The 23,398-nt window shown below is 36.3% G+C and overlaps 2 protein-coding genes across 5 annotated transcripts in view; both read right to left on the bottom strand.

Annotated features, from left to right (window-relative positions):
• LOC140751046 (uncharacterized) overlaps positions 1–8,033 on the bottom strand; it is a 49,766-nt gene extending 41,733 nt beyond the window's left edge. Inside the window, exons 1-2 of the mRNA XM_073084867.1 lie at positions 7,717–8,033; positions 6,531–6,689 (exon numbers count right to left, since the gene is read on the bottom strand). Of these exons, the coding sequence (XP_072940968.1) occupies positions 6,531–6,689; positions 7,717–7,801 (244 nt within the window). The 5' untranslated portion in view covers positions 7,802–8,033. The remainder of the gene's footprint in view (positions 1–6,530; positions 6,690–7,716) is intronic.
• A 1,339-nt stretch (positions 8,034–9,372) lies between these two features.
• LOC140748779 (uncharacterized) lies at positions 9,373–17,341 on the bottom strand. 4 transcript variants are annotated; one of them, XM_073081656.1, is made up of 3 exons: positions 16,867–17,339; positions 14,586–14,726; positions 9,373–9,589 (listed from the first exon to the last, which is right to left on the bottom strand). In XM_073081656.1, exons 1-3 carry the CDS (start codon positions 17,200–17,202, stop codon positions 9,446–9,448), a joined length of 621 nt encoding a protein of 206 aa, XP_072937757.1. In that variant the 5' UTR covers positions 17,203–17,339; the 3' UTR covers positions 9,373–9,445. The 4 variants fall into 4 exon arrangements, with proteins under 4 accessions (XP_072937757.1, XP_072937767.1, XP_072937783.1 ...); XM_073081666.1 differs by lacking the exon at positions 9,373–9,589 and adding an exon at positions 15,666–15,964 and having other exon boundaries at positions 14,587–14,726; positions 16,867–17,340; XM_073081682.1 differs by lacking the exons at positions 9,373–9,589; positions 14,586–14,726 and adding exons at positions 15,825–15,964; positions 16,213–16,403 and having other exon boundaries at positions 16,867–17,341.
• Positions 17,342–23,398: the final 6,057 nt, after the last annotated feature.

Genomic DNA, 23,398 nt, shown 5'->3' with positions numbered 1-23,398 from the left:
TATTTACACAAAATGAAATGTCTTACTTGATGGACGTCTAATTCTGCGAATCGAAACGAGTTTCGAAGCGAGCATGCCCGCTATTGAAGCCCACAACTAGGTCGGCGGCTAGCCTCGGAGTCGGCGAAACTTTAAGCGTTTGCGTGTCAAAGTTGTCGGAGTATAAATAAAACGCTTGTCAACTGTTGCCGAGCCACGGGCAATTTGATCCGGATACACAACTTCTGTACTTACCTACAAACTGGGCGCACGACATAGCGTATTTAAAAAAAACGATGAATAGAAAAGAAGTGATGGCTATTTAATGATTATTTTTTTTATTTACACATTAATAGTTAACACGTTCTTAATGAAAAAAGAGAGTGATAGCCAAAGAGTCCAGAGGTAATGATTGATCTAGGCCCTTCAATCGCAGTGGCCTAGGTTTGAATCCCAGGCAGGCAACTCTGCCATTTCAAATTTATTTATCCTTACTAGTCCTTACTATTAGTAAGAATTGAATCGTAAACTATGCATTTGATCAAGTGGTGATCATTAGCAAAGTTGTTGTCCATGAGCCCACGAATGTTTCAGAGTTGCTACGACCAATTTTCGCCAGATGGCGCTACTGCCATTCCAACGAAGGTACGAATTTTCAGTTTTATGTATGTTAGTATGTCATATTATTTTCTTTTAAACGCGGGCGAAGCCGCGGGCAAAAACTAGTAATTTATAATGTCCATAATAGACATGAATTATAACTTGTTATTACATTGAAGGTAAATATCGTGAGGAAACTACGCCTAATTTATATAAAAATAACTCAAAACTGTTTGAAGTCCCATACTACCAAGACCATGAAGGTGGTAGAACCCTTTGTGGTTCGACTCCGGCGGCACCACCGCCACACCTATTTCTACCTAATAACAGCAGTGTTAGGCGCTGCTGTGTTCCGGTTTGAAGAGTGTGGTAAGGGAGACATACTTTTCCGAGGCGTTCCAGCTTAGTCCTCAGGGGTAGCGGCGCATCTGTGGCCGACCTCAGGTAGGAATATCTAATCCTATCTGGGGTTGATTACAGATGTCCATGGGCGGCAGTAGCCACTTACCATCAGGTGGACTGCATGCTCGTCTGCTACTTCTATATTATAAAAAAAAAAAAAAAAAAAAAAACCATAGTCCATCACATAGTCAATACGTGTAATGGACGATGGTCCCTGATCACTCTGAGAGAGAACCAACATGTCTTCTTCCAGCGTAATATATTCCTCGCTAAACTGCTAGTCCGCTCTGAAATTGTTGCGAGCAGGTGTAGTCATACAATTTACTATGGCGACGCGATTCATTTCTATATTCAGAGCGGACTAGCAGTTTTACGCGGTCTATACAATAATGGGTTGGCTTCGACGACATTGCTCGTATCAAAATAAATACTTAAATATTTTATTACACACTTTTTGTCATTTTATCAAAAACCGAAGAGTCCTTTAAGACAAAACAAATCATAAATAATACCAGTTATGAAAAATACCTTTATCAGCTTTGATAACTGGATCCAAAATCTATATTCAACACACAAATATTTAATGATCAAAATGTAGCTGTCTAGCAGAAATACAAAGTTAACATTCATTTTTCAATAATAAATGAATAATAAAAACTAATACGGATAAAAATAATAAAATGATACTGATAAATATGTGACAGTAAATACAATGATGTTTCCCGCCAAAATTGATTTTAAATTTAATAAAAGAACAAGGCACTAATAGCTCATTCAGCCGAGAACGAATAAAAAAAGTTACGAATATAAAAAGAACGTTTAATTCAAAATAAACTAAACAATAATTATTGTTAATTAATAGTAATTATAAATATCATTATAATTAACCAGCGTTTCTTTTGTAATGAAAATAATAGTATTCCATTAGGTCAGTGAGCTATTACGTACGCAATAGTACGTAGCGTTCTTAAGGCTGAAAATGGGCAGTATGTGTGCTTACACATACTGCTCTAATAAGACATATTAATGACACGAGATGACCATGCCGTTTTTAATCAGATTCAGTTATTCATTCAACATAAAGCTAAACTGTTACCTAATACGTAATACCTAAGTATTTTTATTATAATATTTTTTTTATATACAGAGTGAATTTTTAAAACGGGCCTTCAGGGCCAAATCCGAAACTATAAGGATTAGCGAAAAATGCTGAAAGGAGTTACGAGGCCGATTTTGATAAAAACTAAAACTGCATCATTAGTTTTTTAAAATATATTTTTCCTTAGCCGGGAATCGAACGAGTTCATTTTGAAAAAAAAATACACCCTCTATATTATTCCACCATCTGATAGTGTCGCTTATAAGGATCAAATTCTGGGAAGTAATGTTACGTAACAAATTAAAGGAAAAGGAAAATTTTCAAGAAAATACATATTTTTCCATACATTGCCATACTAATCCTTAAGGATTATTCATAACAAATGATTTATGTATAATTCTTTGGAAACAGACATAAGTCATACCATTGAAGAATTTGTTGGTTAATCAACTAATTATTCGATGTTATGACTATGACGTACGGCTTAGTATGAGAAAGTAATAGTTTGGCAAATAAGTTACCGCCGTTTTTAGGATTTATTTTATAATGAAAATAGATAAGTGATTAAATAATAATATTTTATTGTTTAAACAGTAAATATGATTTTCTATATCTCTTTGTTCAGTTATCACTCGGATTTGACTCGAAAAATACATTCTCGCAAATTGTCAATTTTACATCTGTATTAAACGTAATTCCGCCCATAGCAAGTTAAATTTATTATAATTGTCCTAAAAGTAACTTTACCTAAGTCGGACATAAAAATATGAATTCTTGAAGAACAAAACGTCCATTTCGAATGATTTGAAGCATTGAGCGAAAAAAATATTAATACGCGAAATGTTTAAATTGATGAATGGCGGAACCTTAACTGCCAAATTTATATGAAAAATATGTATTTTCTTAAAATTGAGGCTTTTCCTTTAGTTTGTCATTTATCATTACTTCCCAGATTTTGATCCTTATAAGCAACACTATCAGATAGTGGAATAATATATAGGGTGTATTTTTTTTCAAAATGAACTCGTTCGATTCCCGGCTAGGGAAAAAGTTATTTTAAAAAAGTAATGATGCAGTTTTAGTTTTTATCAAAATCGGCCTCGTTACTCCTTTCAGCATTTTTCGCTAATCCTTATAGTTTCGGATTTGGCCCTGAAGGCCCGTTTGAAAAATTAACCCTGTATACCTAAGTATTAAAACATAATCAAACGTATTTCAAACTTCATATGAATCATGTGTTAATAATGAGAACACAGACCTGTATCTGTTTTGTACTGGGAATAGGTAATGTTAATACAAGCTAACAAAAATCAGTCGACCAAAATCCAGAAATTCGAGATACATGTAGCATAATTTTAAACTACATGATTTATCAGTCACAAAACGTAAATACTGTGATAATACGGACATGGTGTTCAAAATCAAACACTCATTAGTCCGAACCCAAACATGACATATTTACTGTACTTAACAAGAATTGTCATTGTATCCCGAGGCTTTTGCCTGAATCATCAGCTCATAAACATCAGATATTTGTAATGTCATTAGGAATACAATGCTAGTAGTTTACAATAAGGTGCTAAATTTGACATAATAGAATATGTTTGCTTCTTCTTGTCTAATTTATAATTCTACATAAATATAAATCGAAAAGATTATTTATTCTATACTTACAAACATTGTGAGCTTAAACGCTTGTAAAATGACTTTCGGGCAGGTAAAATCTTAATATTAGCTAAGGGCTAATAAAGGTTAATAATAATTCCGTTTTCCAGGTTACGTAAACATTGACCGAGCCTCGCTTAAGGGAAGGGACGGGACAAAAAACATTCACCGTTTTAAAGTAGAAATTTTCTTTTTTGTTCTTTCACAGTATAAAGTCGTCAAATAAAACTTTAACATACACTTTCTGGTATAATCTCGAAAGTAGAAAATGGCCTATTTTTTTTTGTTTAAAAACAAAGATAAAAGGACCATATCATGAGGCATTCCAATTAAGTCATCAACGTCAGCAATATATCAGCAGTCGGCCATAGGTATAATTTTATTCTATTCTATTTAAAGTTGGCTATAGATTCAAACCTCTCTTATTTATGTATTGACTATTTAAGTTTCTAAATTATTTATTTATGGTAACATATTTTATTTCTTTGCTAATAACATTAAAAAAGAAACAGTAAGCACAGTAAGAACAACGGTTTACGTAGGTACAATAATTCTTACAGTACGAAATATTAATCCCTTGTGTATTTAATATTCGTATGTTTGCAAATAAAATATGTGTAAAGAACTACACCGAGCTACCCGCTCCTGTATGCGTCCCGCGGGAATTTTCGGTGACCATAACCATTTTGCGCGCGTCTCCCACCCTGACCAATAACTATTCGATCGATTTATTCATGCTGTCGTTTTCGTGTGTCGACGTGTGCGTATATTAAATATTTACATTTTCTACACGGTATTCTTAGGTTACCTAAAAACAGTAGATAGCATAGGTATAAATATATTTAAGCGCCACCTATAAGCGTGTTGAAAACTTAAATGAAATAAATACTAAATAACTTTATATGAAGTAAATAAATAGTTGCCGCTGGATGTGTAGTTTCCGACGTCATCGCATGGGCGCGCACGCAGCACGCGCATCTCCTTGCTGCCCATGCTCGGACACGCGCAGACGGTGGACGAATGCACCCAGAGGTTCCCTTGTCCTAATAAGTTCCCTTTTTTTATATAATATAGGAGTAGCAGACGAGCATGCAGTCCACCTGATGATAAGTGGCTACTGCCGCCCATGGACATGTGTAATCAACCTCAGATAGGATTAGATATTCCTACCTGAGGTCGGCCACAGATGCGCCGCTACCCCTGAGGACTAAGCTGGAACGCCTCGGAAAAGTCTGTCTAAATTACCACACCCTTCAAACCGGAACACAGCAACGCCTAACACTGCTGTTATTAGCCCTTTACACCCGAAGATTTTTTGTCGCAATTTCCGATTCAAAACGTTTATTACGGCTTTTTATATAGCTTAAGGGATCCACAAAAAATACGAAAAAAAATCCAGAGTTTATACTTAATCCAGAAATCGACCCGCACGATCGTGAGTCTCCGGTGGGAACTGTCACACTCACGATCGTGAAAATTGCAAAAAAAAATAGTTTTTTATCAAAAAATATTAGAAAATTAAAACAATTTGGAGATATTTAACATCACTGTCTTTATTTTCATTAGTCTTTATAAAAAATCTGTCTTGGAAATGAAACCTAAACTACGTAATTCTATGAAAATCAACATTCTTCTTTCTTCCGTTATTGCCTCCGTCTTCAATCCAGGTCTCCAAGGCGTAGGTATTCTTGGCTAGGGAACATCCAATGATAATGCAGATGGAGAAAACTTTAGCCATATCTATTGCAATCTAATTAAGTTTTCGACCGGTTCTTCTTAGATAATATATATTTGTGCATCTGGTTACATATCAAGAGCCTCACAATTAAAATATTAAGAAAAATATTTCTATGGAAACTTTACTGGAGATGTTGGTAGGGATGTATAGACCTTTTCAAGACAGAAAACGTATTCTTTTCAAAACTATTTTTCGATGTGTTGGACGTGAAGATGCTCGGCGGCGAGAAATTTCTAGGTATGATTTTGAAGTAGATGGTTGAGGTTCAGGCTCCAGTTCCAGATCCAATTCTAGGTCAGTTTCTATTTGAGGGTCTGCATGTGCTTCTGGATCTGTTTCAGGGCACAATTCTTCAAATTGAAACTCTTCTAATCTATTTGGTTGAAGCTCTTCACTTTCATGAAGATCTTCAATGTCCGATATATTTCTCCTCACCTCGCACTGGCAAAATCTGATCGTCATTTAAATGTACCCCTAACATTAAAACAAAATAAATTGTTATTGACGAAACTTACACATAACTGGTAATAGCAATAAAAGCATTTTCATCAAACGTTATTCTGCACCAACAACCGTAGGCACACGATCGTAACAGTTGAAATTTTCAACCTAATTGTATCTAAATTGCAAGTTAATCGAATAAACTACTAAAGTCCACGTATTTAGTGTTCTTTTAGCTTTTAAATTAGCAATAATTAATAATAGATACTAAACATTTAATACCAAAAATAATTATATACCTGTGACAGTGCGCGGGTCGAAAAAATCTGCCTTCTTTGGACGAGTCCCTAGCACAACTGACCGCCTGCACCCCGCTCACTTAGCCGGTAGCACGTGCGATACTCTCCTCACGATCGATCGGCATCGGTTGCGTTTCGAAAAATAAGAAGCTATCACGTGGGAATTTTTTTAAAGTGAAACTCACGCTCATATCATCTCGGGTGTAAAGGGTTAGGTAGAAATAGGTGTGGCGGTGGTGCCGCCGGAGTCGAACTACAAAGGGTTCCACCACCACCACCACCTTACAAATAACATAACAAAACTTACTATTAGAGCAGTACTGCTCGAGGCCGCACTGCGCGCAGCGGGTGGACGCGACGTCGCCGCACGGGCACGCGCCGTCGCGCACGCAGCACGCGCACTCCTCGCCGCCGCCGCCAGGACACGCGCAGCCGGTGGACGACTGTGTCCAGAGGTCCACTTGACCTGTGAAGTTGTAGATAATTTTAGCTTCTTTTACATATTGTTTTAAAGAAGTAACAAATAAAATTGTCGTCTATTTGGTGTTAAGTTGCCACTGCCACTCATACTCATATCCATAACAAATACAAATTTAAGTCCTTGCTTAGGTCAAACTTAGATACGCCGCTAAACTTAACTAATTGTGAATGCTTCGTAAAGTGTATTTCCTTTTACCACAACCTTCAAACCATAACACTTATTACACAAAAAAAAACAAAATTCTACAATTATACCCGCTTTGGTACGGGGAATGCAAATCAAAATTGTCGGAGTACTTGCAAAACGTAACATATGATGAGACTGAGTCACTTATTCCTAACAACTAACTATGAGAGACACACACACACACACTTACAACATATACACAACACACGTACACCACATCTGCGTTGAACTTTGTCATAGATTAAAGATGAATGTAATTTATTTCTGTATTCCGAGGTGGGCGTAAATAGTGGCGACACAGTTTATACTATTGCCGCTGTTTACGGCAATATCATTTGTAAAACTATTTTTGCTTGAAATAAATCTTTAAATCTTTTAATCTAAATCTTTGTTATTCCGAAATAGGTGTGGCGGTGGTACTCCTACACGGCATTTTCTCCTCTGACCCCTGTTCGGCTGTAGTGGCACCATAGGTTTCTTATGCAAATGTTAATAATATTTATTGCATGCTTAGTTAAGCTTACGGCACACATCATATTCATTTGGTTACATAATTCTTCAAATTTCTATATTATTGTATTTGTTTACTCTCACTAAATACTTTAACATAAAAATGTATATCTTACATTTTTCTTTGTATGAATCTATATGCAAGGACAATGAATAACAGAATGTTGGCAATAAGCAAGTTCATTATTAAAATGTCCGCTTAGCTGAAAAACAAAGCCGAAAGTCCAGTCGCCCAAGTTAAGAGAATTTGGGCGATTGGTATACCAACAATGACTCTACACAATCGTAGACATGGTGTAAAACAAAATATACTCACTGCTCCCATCAAGGAAGATAGGCGTCCACGCGATTTGCGCGAGAGTGACGCATACGGCAGCGAGTAGTACCGCCACAGGCAGCATGGTGCGCGGGCAGTCACCGCGCTCGCCCCGCGACCCACCCGCGCCGTCTTTTCATTTGAACCCCACGGTATTACGACCCCACAAACAATTCACTAATCGAACATGCTCTTCGCATGATTGTACATAATCTAGTGGCTTTATTGTTATATCACTACACTAATTTATTGAGATTTTGTTATGACTCTTCCCGTTTTCCCTTCCGTTCGATTTGGTTTCGCTATGCCGCCATGTACTCTGTAACAAGGATTATAGATTAGTGTTTTGCTTCTCATCATATTTTATTCAAATAATATAATAACAATATATAAGTAAACTGCAAATGAATGTTCGTAAAATCTGTACTGTTCGATTTTGGCAGCATCACCATTAAGCCTGTTAGGCCCTTATGCATTGTCCTTGTACTTCCGGGACTAGAATAGGGCTACGGTATCCCCTGCCTGTCGTAAGAGGCGACTAAATGGAGGCTTCCGGGGTTGCGGGCGGCAAGAGTGGGAGCTCGAACCGCCCGGCCAGCGGCCCCGGGAAGGACGACGGTATGTGTGGTCGCATACCATCGTACACACCAGATGGTGTGGCGAGCGTTAAGCTCACCTGGGCGAAGTCCGACGGGGCAACGCGCGAAGAGGACTCCGGTTGCGTTCCTTTGGAGATCCCGGAGCCCTGTACGCAGCACAGAGGACGGCCACCAGGGGGGTTTTAGTGCGGTAAAAATCCCACATAACCCGCTCCCACGTCGTCGGGTACCTTTTGAAGGTTTCCCCCTCGATAACAAAAAAAGGCCCTTATGCATGTACCTATATTCTAGTATTTTTATTAAGTAATTTTATTTAAAATAGTTCACGGGAAAATATAGACTTGGTCCCGCCCACAGAATACCTAAGTTCTGGTAGTTGGATGGTATTGCAATATTGTATAATTTAAATACTTATAACTTACTCTCGTCTTCGTTCAATTATGAAGTCCCAAGAGATTCGATACATTAACACGTGTGTGTGATTCGCTGCTGATGACAACTGGGAATACACCTCATATTAATGATGTTCGTTGATCTCGAGATTTTCATTGAATATAGAACTCTGTTTATGTCGATACTTCCAAATTAAACCTGGCGCCTTGTTTGGATTATAACGCATCTAAAACATTAAGGAAGATCGAGTGGTGTCAAGAGTTGCATTGGTGAGCGCACGTGGCAAACACACGCGCTTTAGTATTTCAGAGGCCACGTGAAGCTTGTTGTAACCGTTGAATAAGTCGTTTAAGTTTGTAAAAAGTCTAATGATTTTAAAAACATCCAACACTAACCCTATTAGACCCGCGTGGTGGAGTACCTATATTACAGGCCTCTCACAGGAACATTATACAGGGGAATTAAACTCAGATGCTGGTTCAAAATGTGTACTGGTATCAAAATATTCAAGCAAAATTATCTTTATTGTCTGTAGTTCAGCGAGAAAATGTTGGTTTCGAACTTCTGACAAATTATGCGATTATGCAAATAATACGATTGTGTAAACAGAAACAAAAAAACTTGTAACTACGAGTACATTAACAACAAATAAAACCAAAACAAAACCGTTACATCGACAATTTATTACAGAACATAGCCGCCACGTTGTTTAGGGAGGACAGCGTAACGGAACAACACTAACAACAATAGTAACAACACTTGGGCTCGATCGTGCGCGCGTACACGCGGTCCCGCGCCACCGGGCACGATTGGCACGATTCGCACGCGTGGCAGAAGTCGCACTCCTGGTTCTTTTTCTCGAAATGGTAGCAACAGTTACCCTGGGAAAAATTAATTAATTGAACTTATTTTTTAAACTAGTGGCAGAGAAGTTCGTTAAAGTGATCACTGTTCATGGACATACATCTGTAATCAACCTCAGGAATGGCCTCGGTTTAAAATACATAAGGCGTATGTTAGAATGCCCCATGTTATTTCCCTTCAAACCAGATTAGAGGGAAGTCTACTGCTACTGTTATAAGGTAGGAATTAAAAGAAAACTATGAATGTAGAAGGGCTAAAATTCGAAAGAATGTGTATAATTGTATATGCCTCATTGCTTGCCTTTTATGTGCCGATTTTATATGTAAACCTATTCTTAGAATACTAGATGACAGAAAACTCTTGAGGTGATTAAAAAATATTATTTATATAAAATAGCTACAATATTCCACTATAAATTAACGTAATGATTATGCCGTTTTGTTCTCGGAAACTTTTGAGTTTTCGACAACAAAACGGCCAAGAAATTAAAGAAACTTTGTATTGTCGAAACTGCAAAGGAATATAATAAAGGTGAATATTACATGATACCTTTATTATTATAACAAGTGTTGTTCTCATGCTAGAAATAATGCATTATCCCGCACTTTATTATGGTACAGAGGCGTAGAACAGTAGAATATGACGGAACAAGGATGGTTCAATTTTGTAAATCACTTATCGCAATCGATTTTATGTAGAACAGATACCACCGATAAATTCTTCATTGCTCTCAACAAGAGTTGCCAAATTTATTCCTGTTAAAAATATAATTTAATAAAATAATAAGACGGCTCGAGTGCCGTTCGCTCCTCATGCATCTTCATTCACGATTTTTCAATTACTACCGAAGAACCCTTGACATTTTCGGGTAAAAAGCCATTGTCACTCAATAAAATCAATATTAATCCGTACAGATATTGACAGAGAAAAGACGGTTTTTATTCATAGTGTATTTAGTCTTTTTCACTTTTCATTCAACAAAAAAAAAACCATTTTTTTATTGTTTTCCAAATTCCAGGAAAGCAATTTAGTTTTATGATTTAAAATCTTTGAACATTTCACCCAAATGTTATTTATAATAAAAACAAATATAAACGATCGCAATACGCTTTGCGAGCTCATAAAATAGTCATGAAAATTACCGAACATTTAATAACTTGTGAATAGTACGAGTATCTCATATGACGGTCGTATAACACGAATCGCTATGTACTCGCATGTAATATCGGTTAACCAATTAATTTAATTAAACCTGTCGTCCAATATCACTGAACACAGATCTGTAGGGAAATCTAGGAAATTCACAGCTCGCAATAAATTAATATCATAATTAAAGCGTGTAACATTTTTAACCGCACTAAAGTAATTTATTACGAATCGTGATGTTGAACGAATCATCCAATCCCTACGAAATTGAAATATCGCAAAATCTACCAGAAAAATAAAATTCAACCCAAGCAAAAGTATTATTTCGCAGAATGGGCGATTGGTAAACTAAGTATTTGCATAAACTGCCAACTTTGCAGACTAAAAACTCGTAAATTAACTAACTTTTCAGGTAAAAAAAATTGAGACGAAATTCCTATCTTGAAAGTTCGCCGAGTTTCGAGTTACTGCGTTTTCTGTTAATTACTAAAGAGGCTAAAAAGTTTTAAATTCCGCTATCTCGTATAAAAAGTAAAATATATTTTAATTGAAATAATGTTTTGAATTTTTGCCTTTTGCATTTTTAGTCGACACGATTACATTTTTCATCGTTTCAATTCAAGTATTATTTATAACAGCGTTTCCCAGCCTTTTTCAGTTCAGTTTTCACGGACCCCCTTAATAAAATAATCAGAAAAAAAGTTATAACAGATACAAAAAAATAAACAAATACAGAAGGTAATTATAACTGTTTATTATGAAAAATATGAAAAAAAAAATAATGTGAAAGTTGGCGTTGCTTTTTTGCAACTAAATCAGGGATATTCGGGTCGATGTTGCTTCTAAGCTTTAATCTCAAATCAGATTCTACTTGTAATATGTTTCTGTGTTTGTTTCTTGTATAAACAAGAGTAGATAATGGCTTTTTACATAGGTATGTGGTTGAAAAACCCATTTGCGTTTAATGAGCGATTTATGTATGGTCCAGACATGACACCGCGGACCCCCATACATATACTCGCGGACCCCCAGAGGTCCGCGGACCACAGGTTGGGAAACGCGGATTTATAAGAATTATAACATTCTCTATACATATAGATAGATAAGCACAGAATCTTAAACATAATACTTGAATGCCCGAGACAGATGGCTACGAGGTTATAATTATCAGTTACGTATTTTAAAGCTGATTGATTTTAATGTCATGTTTATGCCAACCATCTCCAGATCATAATTATTACGCACACAATCACCGCAGAGATTTAAGCCAATATTAAAAATGTTTACTTCAGACACAGAAAATGTTTAAATTCCAATTAATAGTATTGTAAACGTTTAAACTTTAAGAAGAACAGAACAGATTAATAACGTACCTACTGCATTGAAGCTTTAATGTACACTGTAGCCGCTTTCCGCGGGCTCTTGGATTACGAGCTCCGATCACGAAAACCCGTATCTTGAGCACCAGTCGGAAATAAATCCCCCTCTGAACCCTTCCCGCGTCCGACGAATAAACATTGCGGGCGAGGCAATGAGATCATGTCAAAACATACTAACAAACAAACCCAGTGTAATGACTAATCTTGCGTAATTTGTACCAAAACGGGATAGCGAGATTCAATTAAGATTTCAATTCCGGTGGCTCAATGGATCCAAAAACGCTTCGTCACGAGATATTAGATTTATCATTATTAACGTTTGTATTTCGAGAATTTGAAAAATACATATTTTAACTCCAGGACCGACTTTAATAGAGATTAATTTCATTGTCAGTTGGTAATCGCAAGTTCACTCAAATGAAAGATGGATATTGGATATAGAATACCAATGAAGTATTTTTATTTTGTATCAGCAATACTACTCTAAGTATGAATTAAATTTATAAACAACTAGCTGACCCGGCAAATTTTGAACCGCCTCAAATCTATTTATCAAATATATTTCATATAAAATATAGCCTATGTTACTCGTGGATAATGTAGCTTTCGAATGGTAAAAGAATTTTAAAATCGGTCCAGTAGTTTTTGAGCCTATTCATTACAATCAAACAAACAAACAAAGTTTTCCTCTTTATAATATTAGTATAGATAAACAAAGGGGTTTGAGGAATCCCTTTAGATTTTCATTCCCTTTACTACGGTTAAAGCATTGCGAGAACTAGCAATGTAATCTCAAAGGTGTAGTAAGGCTTATTAGTAATGTAAATAATTAAACATTCTATCATAAGTCCCATGGGAAGCAATACTAGCAACACATTAAGTAGCTTACCTATTTTCTGTTAACATTTATCTTAATTATTACTGTTATTTTATATAACATGTACTTTATTTAAAAAAAAAAGTTGTATTATATTATACTAGCTGACCCGGCAAACGTTGTGTTGCCCTATATATAATAAAATGTTAACGGTGAACAACCCTTATCACTTAGGTATGAAAAATAGATAGTAGCATATTCTCAGATCTACTGAATGTATATAAAATTTGGTGAAAATCGGTAAAGCCATTTCGGAGGAGTACGGTAACTAACATTGTGACACGAGAATTTTATATGTAAGATTATATACTTGAATTGCAGCAGAAACTATTTAATACCGAGTTAGTACCTAGCTGTTATCACTGCTAAATACAAAAAAAAAATAATCGCGCCGTGAAGAAAGAATGAGAGATTTATATTGAAAATTCAATTTTGTAGTTAAAGGTTCGTTTTTCAGTTCAGAGCCGGGGCCTGTAATAAAATTGAATTTCTTCTGAGCGTCACCGACTGCGTTTATTCGGCTTTTTGCTTTGGCTCCTGAAAGGATATTGCGTGGGAATCAATTCAGGTGGCGGTTTCCATACCTCCCAGTGAATATTAATTTCTCATAAAACACTGAGCGATTTCGAATTAAGTCAATATTTTTTCGTTTAAGAAAAAGTTACATGAGGATAGGCTTTTTTATTTTTAAACTTCAGAAAATGCAGTAGACAGGTACGAGGTATAACATCCTTCTCACCCGAAACTAATTCGATTACGTTACTACGAAAAAGGAATGGCGACGGTATTTCCGCAATCGAATCTTGTACTTATAGGATTTTAGTGCAATCATCAATCCAACTACTCGTAAGTACCCGATCATCTCCGGAGTGATAATGGTATGATTCTTGATGGAATGTTTCCTGCTGAATGATGAGCTTTATCATATACCTAGTTTATTATATTATACGAAGGAAAATCAGTCATGGTTCCCACTCTCGTAATGATGAAGAAGTGTTTATGTCTTACTTCTACTGGTTGAAGTCTCAAGGTGCTTATACGAACACCTTTCGTCGGGACTACGGGTACGTTTTCTTATTCGATATTCGCTTTTCGGATGAAACTTTAATCATAATATACCAACTAGCACAAACCACACATGCTCGGCCTGATATTTACCGTAAGCAGCGGCGACCCTAGGGCGGTGCGAGCGGTGCGACCCGTTTCGGAAGCCGTCATACGAGGGGCGCCGAAAACACCCGAGCGTCACTGTTTAGTAAAGAAGCTAGTCTGTTAATTGAACGGCTACTTGATTGAAACATACATATCGCGTGGCGTAACAATAGCTCGTAAAAAAAGTCGTCGTCAGGACCTAGGGAGCGCCACCATGAGATGTCGCACCACCTAAAATTTTTGCTAGGGCCGCCACTGACCGTAAGAAATCAATAGAATAAATATTTATTATATTTAAATTGTTCAAAATTTAAAGTTACTTAAATTTTGAACGGGCAGCGGACGTGTGCCGACGAGGTTCCGCTCATATCTACGATTTGCTATTGCGATGCAACTCGTTTTTATATTCGGAGCGGACTAGCAATTTGGCGCGGTTTATACAATTAATAAAATAGGTACCTGTTCATCTTCAGCGTGATAGCGGTGCACTTGTCGATCGGGATCAGCGCAAAATGATGACACTACAAAAGGCCTACGCCGGGGCCGCGTGCCCACCGCTACCTCGCAGGCGCGCCGCATCAGCAGCGTTGGCTGATTGATCTGAAACAACCAAAACATAGTTTAACTTTCTGGTTAATGATCTAAGGCTAAGCATGAGCTGCGGTTAAACGCAAGTGGAATAGAAAAAGTTGAAAACACAAAAACGCATACGAACACGCACTGCTGTTGGCTTTAGGCTTCGTTTTGTTTCAGTACCATCATGGATTTCTACCAAGAAAGACAAGAAACTGCCCTTAAAAAAACCACGATCGAAATGTAACAATTTACGTATTTTAAATCAGTCAATAAATTATTATCTGAAATATATTATAAATACAAGTGCGTGTATAGAAAGCAACGTGTTTTTTTATTTGCGGTTTCAGACTTGCTAAGCATAAAAAAAGATACTGATCTGATACGCAGAAACTTCTGGATTCGATGTTCCATAAAACAGTCTGTTTTAGGCTTAACAACTTATACAATTATCTGCGTGTACATAGTAGGTAATGTAAGTAATTACATTACCTAGCCTCAGGTAATTACCTAATCTCAAGTCGGGAGATTCCTAAATAAAAGTTTATGAGAAAGTAAATTTCAATTATGACTTATACCACATAATTAAAGAAGATTTTTTTATTTTATAAATGGTTTACATTGTTTAAGTAAATTAATAATAAAAAGTGAATGAGTCCTCACGACCCGCGTGGCGGAGCAGTCACCATGCCGGTCTGACACGCAGAGGGTCCCGGGTTCGATCCCCGGCCAGACAGATTTCTAAATGACGAATTTAGATTTGTTTCTGGGTCTGGGTGTTTATGTACTTGTCTCTGTGTGTGTCCATAGCACCCACGATACAGGGAATCCTGGTGTGGGGCTGTGAGTGTAGAAAGCGTTTTTTTCCTATGTTGTCAAAACGTTACTTTTCAATTAAGAATGAGGTCAATTTTAATGAGGGAATTAATTACTGATGTGTAAGTAGTGGTTCAAAGTTTTAATTACCCAATCAATATCGCATTCATTGAATCTATCAGTCAGACTGAAAGTTATTCGTCTAAAATATCCGCGAGCGTAACTTCAATCGGTTTCTTCTTCAACAGTCTACAATCTAACGCGGAGTTCGCGTCACAACGAGGCACTTTTATTGGATCGCACACTTTAGCCGGATTATTGCAAACGTCACACTCGAGGGACACGTCACGAGGGCACCTCTGGAGATAATTCGTTGTTCCCAAAAGCTTCGAATGCTCTTGGTCCTGCATGCCGTTCCGCTTGAACGCCGAAATCGGCAGTTTGCGCACCTGCAATCGACATTTGCCATTTAGTCCCGTTCTATTCATTCAACCATTCCAATACTATTGATTTCTATTACAATTGGTTTTTATTGAAATGGACTTTTATCATAATAGCGTAGACGCTTCGCTGGTCGTTTGTCTTACGTAATGAATTCTATATTGTGTAATCTACTGCGATATGAAAACCCTCGCCAATGTTCATTATTCACTGCCAAGAGGTGCCCTTTAATGGCAAAATTGATTAATTAACCCACCGTCGAGGTCGTCACTTCTTAGCAACAATGGCTGGAAGTTTCTTCATGGGTTGGACAGGAAGCGCAAACGGGTAGTCGCTCCGTGTCGCGTAATGCCAACACTTGCGAATATACGACACGCCCCCGCTTTCTAAGTATTTATGATCTTGAATTCCGTTTCGCTTGAATGCCGACGAAGGTATTGGGTTTACCTGTTGGGAAGTATGGTCTCTTGGCTATGTTCTATTGTTACTATTTTAAATCTTGCATTTGTCCCCAAATTTTATGATAATTTACTTTTTGTCCTTTCGCTTTTTCACAGGCAATACTTCTTGTGTTATTCTAGGGTATATTTTGCGGATGGGTTCTATTGCTGTATAGACGGAGCATGGCTCGCAACAGCCACTAGCACATAAATATCGAACAGCCCCTCTATAACCGTGAATTTGATCTTGCATTCCGTTCCGACGGTAAGCACAACTAGGTAATCTTCCGTGCCTAGTTGGCATATACTGTTCCTGAAACCAACAACACCATTCATTAACATGTTTTACGTGTTGTTGTTTTCAGGAACAGTATGAAACAACTTCTTGACTTATTGATATTAAGAAAAGGTAACGTGTATTGTAACTACTTTTTACAATTATGAAGATTAACAATAACAATAATACTTACGATACGCCCATCTTCGTATCGATAGCACGGTATCACATATTTAGTTTTGACGGGTTTACATGTTGGTTGATTGCAAGTGGGGCAGCAATATTGTGGTGCAGGTTCGGGAGGGGCTCGATGCTTGAGGCTGCAGCAGTCTTCTTCTTCTCGTTCCTCTCGTCGAGATTTTCCGCAAGGTCTTTTGTCGCAGCAATATACCACCTGACCTTTGGGGCATCGTGGTAAGCATGGATAGCACATAGGCGCACTCTCGCAGCATTTTACTGGGCCGCAAGGAGAAACTAACATTGGCGTCACGGCGTAATCTCCGCAGTCCTCCGAAAAGCAGTATGCCATTTTTTTAACCTTTTAGAGTTGCTATTTTTCTACTAGAAAATTTATCTCATTATATTTTACTAAAATTTAGAAATTTATGCAAGATTTATTTTGTCGTTCACTTTTTTGATATGTCAATTTTGAATAAATTTTCTAGTTCTACCAGAATTTTAATTTTCTTGATTTTACATTTTGTGCCAGCAATAAATTTTACGTTTGTATAAAAGTTATTTATACGAATATTTTTCTTTAACCGTGTTTGGACTGGCTAATTTCAAAACATGTGCATTAGAAGAAATGCAAAATTTTATATCATACTTGATGCCGAAATCAAGACGAAATTCTAAAGCAAAGCTTTTGCGAGAATTCGCAAACATTTGCAGGTGCCGCCTTCTTGTCGCCGACTCGAAATGCAATTTTCCCAATGCAAATCGATTGCCTCAGACAGATTTAATGCCTTTTACTTGCGATTCCGTTCATCATTTCCGGAGAGAATTGAAGATAGACACGTTTGTGGCAAATCAGACGATATTAGAAAATTTGCTCTTGATAACTAATTTTAAATTTAGATTTCGTTACTTTTCATAAGTTTTTTAAAGATCTATTATCTGTCAATCAAAGTATTCCAAAGTTTGGATGTATCAGACTATCGGACTAGATGTATCAGAGAAATTTGTCCATTTTATTAGATTTACAACGGCAAGCATTTATGTAAGGAAACGTAAACACGTTTAGAAAATATTACCAGAATGGAAAGTTCAAGCGTTTTCAAAGTTGTGAACGTAAACAAGTAGTATTATTATTCTCCTAAAATTACAACTACCGCCTAGAAATCAATTTATTTGTGTTATAAAAATGACATAAGTAACATATAGTACTAACTTTATGAATAGTTTGGTTTGTGATGGGTATATTCATTTTACAGCTTTAACTTACTTATATTAAAATTATCAGTTACAACTAATTTCAGTATTAGCGTACCTATTTTACACATATTTACTTTTACTCAATCATATTAATTGATGTCAAAGTCCTCGGAAATTGCAGATGGAGATTTTCGACTACAGTTTTTTGCAGTCCTGAGTGTCGCACTGTTGTTTATTTACTCACGCGTTTGCATTGTCGTGGAGAGTAAACAGCATCCGTTCTCAAAGTGTCACTCTAAAGACCAGGGCCGGATTGAGAGGTCTAGAGGCCTTGGGGCAACAAAGAAGTGGAGGCCCCCTGGCCCCAAATTATTTTCCGAATAAAATGATCAATTTTTTCAGTTGAGTATTTCAATAAATATTTTATTGTGAAACGCAGGTAGATTCTTCTAGTATTCATGTTTGTACAAAGTACTGTAGATAAAGGTAAAACAGCGAAAAAAATATCCAAGGAAAAGATATTTTTTACTAGTGTTTACTAATCGGAATTAAAAAAAAATCTCTATTGCGGAGGCCCGTCTTTTGTGGAGGCCCTGGGGCTGCCGCCCCGGTTGCCCTCCCTTAAATCCGGCCCTGCTATACACTGCCAGTTTTCGTGATATTTAAGGAAAATAAATTTACCTTTATGCCAAGAGCCATAAATAGTAATCGAATTCGAAGACTCATTCAAAATAGATCCATAGCGATAATATTAAGCATAATAAACGCAGAAATTAATGCATACATGTGTGGAAGTTCTTGCGACCTACACAGTGATATTTTTATCGTTTAACTAATTTATAGAAATTAGTTAAATTTGAAGGTGGTAGAACTCTCTTCGACTCCGGCGGCACCACCGCCACACCTATTTCTACCTAATAACAGCAGTGTTTGGTGCTGCTGTGTTCTGGTTTGAAGGGTGTGGCAAGGGAGACAGACTTTTCGGAGGCGTTCCAGCTTAGTCCTCAGGGGTAGCGGCGCATTTGTGGCCGACCTCAGGTGGGAATATCTAATCCTATCTGGGGTTGATTACAGATGTCCATGGGTGGCAGTAGCCACTTACCCTCAGGTGGACTGTATGCTCGTCTACTACTCCTATATTATAAAAAAAAGTTAAAACGAAAAAAAATGTTTTAGAAAACTTTTGGTATTTATAAAAAATCCAATAAAATTATTATGCATTACACTAATTGTATTAAAACTTGTTAACTGTATTGTCTTATATTTGTTTACCGTACGTAGGTACTTCTTTTTCAGTTATTTAACCTATTCAGCAAAAAATTGTTTCAAACTTGCACTTGCTAAGTATAAAATTTTATTATGAATAAAAGTATTTCTTCGCAAGATGACGAGAAATTCCACATCTAAGAAGAAATGTTATTTTTTCCCTGTTGAGGAGAGCAAATATTATTTTTATACACTGACAGCATCTCAAGTATATTTAGTGGCGCAAAAGTGTAAAGTGCACTTTAAACACATTAATGTTGACGAAGGCGCAGAAATAAACAGAACTCAACTGTTTGCAAAGTGACACTCTAAATACGTCTAGAACAGTTTCTCTAATATTTGATCACAGAAAGTGATTTTTATATAGTAGTAATATATTCTGTGTGACCAGTACCCTTACCATGAGTTTTTACGTTTTGACAAATATGACTGTTTTGGTATTTGTTTACGTATTTGCCCATACAATTTCCAATCAGCGCCCCTAGTGGATTGTATCAGAACTATAGTGTCAGTAATGTAACATTAAATGTCAAATGCTTTATGTTTTGTTTCTGTTTTTTTGCGAACATGTGAGGTAGAAAAAAAGACTTGAGCACTTACTTATTGTTACGTTTACTCAGTCTACTGAAGCAAATGGAACAGAATAATGGATTGAGTAAACGTTACGTAATATTGTGGGATGTTTTGAAAACTCATGGTAAGGGTACAGCTTTTTCCCTGTATGAATAGCGTTGTATGCACAATAGCTTATATTAAAACCGAAGCGTAAGTTTCGAATAAATTTGTGGCTTTTAAAATCAAATTGGTACAATATTTAATAATATGCTTCTTTCGTGTATTTCCATTTTAAATTCGACTGAAAATAATTACGTTTAATTTACTTTTAATATATGAATGGCTGAACATAAACAGCAAATGCTGCGTAATATTAAACAGCATTATAATATTTTATTCTATATTTAAAAAAATATATATTATTTATTTAAAGAAAAACTTTAAAAAACATTAAAATCCACATAATACTCTTTGAACTCTTTGTACCCAAATTATATATATATTAATGTAATAATAATATAATATACCTTTCTGTTATAACTGGTAATAAATATATTACTAGTACATTATTCTATACGTGAAAACTTGTAATCGGCTTTCCTTTTCTATAATAGTGTATAATTATGTCTGTTTAAGTATATAAGCTGTAAGTTTTCCAAATAAATAAATAAATAATTATTTTAAAAACACGCTCATTAGGTGAAAAATGTTTAATACAACTTTAATTCATAAAAATCATAATAAAGAACACAAAATATGGTTTGTTATAGTCTGACAGCACTTTACGTATATTTAGAACCGCGAAAGTGTAAAGTGCACTTGAAACACATTAATGTTGACAAAGACGCAGAAGTAAATAGAACTCAGTCGTTCGCGGAATGGAAAACTTCTCGAGCATTCATGTAGAAATAGTTTTGAAGATTGAATTAAATTGTGTTTGCATGACATTTGTATTAGAAAACTTGACTAGGCGATGTATAAAATGGAAGAGATTCGTAACAGAAGTGGTGGAAAATATTTTCTCTTAAGGTTTTTTTAAACATTATGTAAATAAATCATGTTTCAATATGTCATTGGACAAAGCATATACATATTATGCGATAGTTTATGTACCGGTAGGACAGTAGACAGTATAAAATTATATTATTATCGTTAAAAATAAATTTCCGCGATTATTCTATCTTAAAGGAAATCATAACAACAACAACAGTAGCTGCAACAACATTATACCTATTCAAACCAATTGTGAACAATACAGAACACAAGCCTGTATAGCTTGAGCAGAAATTAGGAATGACGTAGGTCCAGCAGTAGACGTCGAAACCCTTATGCACTAATGATATCATTGCGATAAACCGATTTATCGAATTTCTAGTAAATCATTGCGATGAAGAGAAGTATCTTAGGTCACCTCTATACACAACGTTTTCCTAATGTAGGTACACTAGGAAGCACTAGTAGTTATTTTAACACTATTACACTATATACACTCTGAACTCTCTCTCCACGTCTCCTTAATAACTGGGGATTGTGGTTGTCCGGAGGGATATATTATACACCTTACTGAGGTCGTTATCTCCGCAAAACTATGGGGTGTTTCCTTGTTTGGCTTTGGGTGTGTTATATAGGCGAATGCGGGTGTAACGAATGGGCAAGTATTACACCTGAGGCCACGACAGCACATGAATATCTATAAACAACCTTAAATAATGTGGGGGTAAGTTTGTCTTTGGGCGAATTAATATTCCTGAGCAATAAATTGTATTGCATAATTTGTATATACGAGTACATACACATATATATGTGCGTATATGAAAATCATTCAAAAGACCATAACAACCCTTGAGTCAAAATAGAACATAACTTTGTTACAGTGGGCATATCATATGAAATTGAAATAGCGAACACTCTACCTGATGGTAAGTGGTCACGGCTGCTAATGGACATATCCAATCAAAAATGAATAGAATTGAAGTACTGCCTGAAATCTGTCACAGTACCGTTGTTACAAAGAAAAATAAGTTCGGATGCCTCATATAAAAGCCCTACCACAGCTATTAAGCCTACCAGCAGCGCTTAACTCTTTTATTATCAGGCAAAAGTAAGTGCGGCGTAGACAGAAATAGGCAGCAGAGCCATCGCCGTCGCAAACTGTCGTCGAAATGGCAAACGCGTTTCCGCTCCACCTTACAGTAAGTAGTCAAATCCGCCCATGGAGATGTCACCAATATATCGAACTGGGGCTTTACCTAAATGTCATCATATGTTGCCCCCTTTTTTATTTTTTTTGTTTACGAGGGGGAAACCTTCAAAAGGTACCCTATGCCGTGGCAGCGGCACTGGGTTATGTGGGATTCTTACCGCACTAAAACCCCGCCGGAGTCCTCGGCGCTACGTAGAGGACTCCGGGATCTCCAAAGGAACGCAACCAGAGTCCTCTTAGCGCGTTGCCCCGTCGGGCTCCGCCCAGGTGATATGTTGCCCCTACTGAATGCTAAGATCAAAACGCTGGCATCAAAACCCAGCCACCGGAGCTCAAGAATTGATTCGCGGGGTGGCTCCTCCTCGGTCGAACATTTCTAGCACCTTTCACTCGTTCTTCCATATCAGATCGCCACATAAATCATAGTATCTATTTCCTATATGTCTGTATTGTAAAGATGTTTACTTATAACTGAACTTTTGTCAAAGGAGGCTCGGTTCCTTCAGGGTGATTTACGAGCCATTTCACAAAGAACACGTTATGTACTTATGTAAGGGCGGCTATTTATCGAGGCATAATAATTTTTTCTTCTGTATAGAGTAAGTTATAGGGTTTTCTTTCCACTATTGGCACAGGGATATACTCTTACAGAATATTAATCCTTAATAGAAAATATATCTTGCTTATACTTATACTACCTAATATTACTATAAAAAAATAAAAACGTAGTAATAAAAACCCGATTGTTAAGAAATGATTTGCTAAAAAAGTAAAATCTGAAGTTATCTGTTACTCGTGTTTATTACTTATTTGCAGTGCTGTATCGGAAAAAATAAAATGACACAAAAAGATACCAAAAATTTTAAAAATTAAATTTCTATTTTAATCACTTTCATTATTATAGTTCTCGACCTTTTCACTTAATTTTTACGCATTCTGTATATTCGTTTTTATATAGTACACAGATTGTTTAATTTATATGATATTTTTGAGTTTGTTTTAGATATTTTTTACATTACAGTAATTTTTAATTAGTTAGTAATTAGCTGTTTGCTGTAGTTATTTTTACTTATTCTTTGTTTTGCAGTACAGGAATATTTCAGTAAAATGCACTTTGGCGTAGAGCCAGTCTACCGATGGTAATAAGAAAAGGGGACATTTTGAACAAAGTTTGCTTGTAACAATTGGAAATTGTATGTTACTGTTTCGGAAAACATAAGTCGTTGACATCGGATTTGGGCTAAAATTACATGAATATTTCACTCTGTACTATTTCATATATTACCTTCGAATTTAAGTTCTATCTCATGTTGGTGTAGATACAATT

The sequence above is a fragment of the Epargyreus clarus genome, unplaced genomic scaffold (genome assembly GCF_041222505.1).
Source record: "Epargyreus clarus isolate Ecla_fem2 unplaced genomic scaffold, WU_Ecla_fem_2.2 ptg000003l, whole genome shotgun sequence".
Taxonomy (NCBI): domain Eukaryota; kingdom Metazoa; phylum Arthropoda; class Insecta; order Lepidoptera; family Hesperiidae; genus Epargyreus; species Epargyreus clarus.
This window is presented reverse-complemented; position numbering and strand designations above follow the sequence as displayed.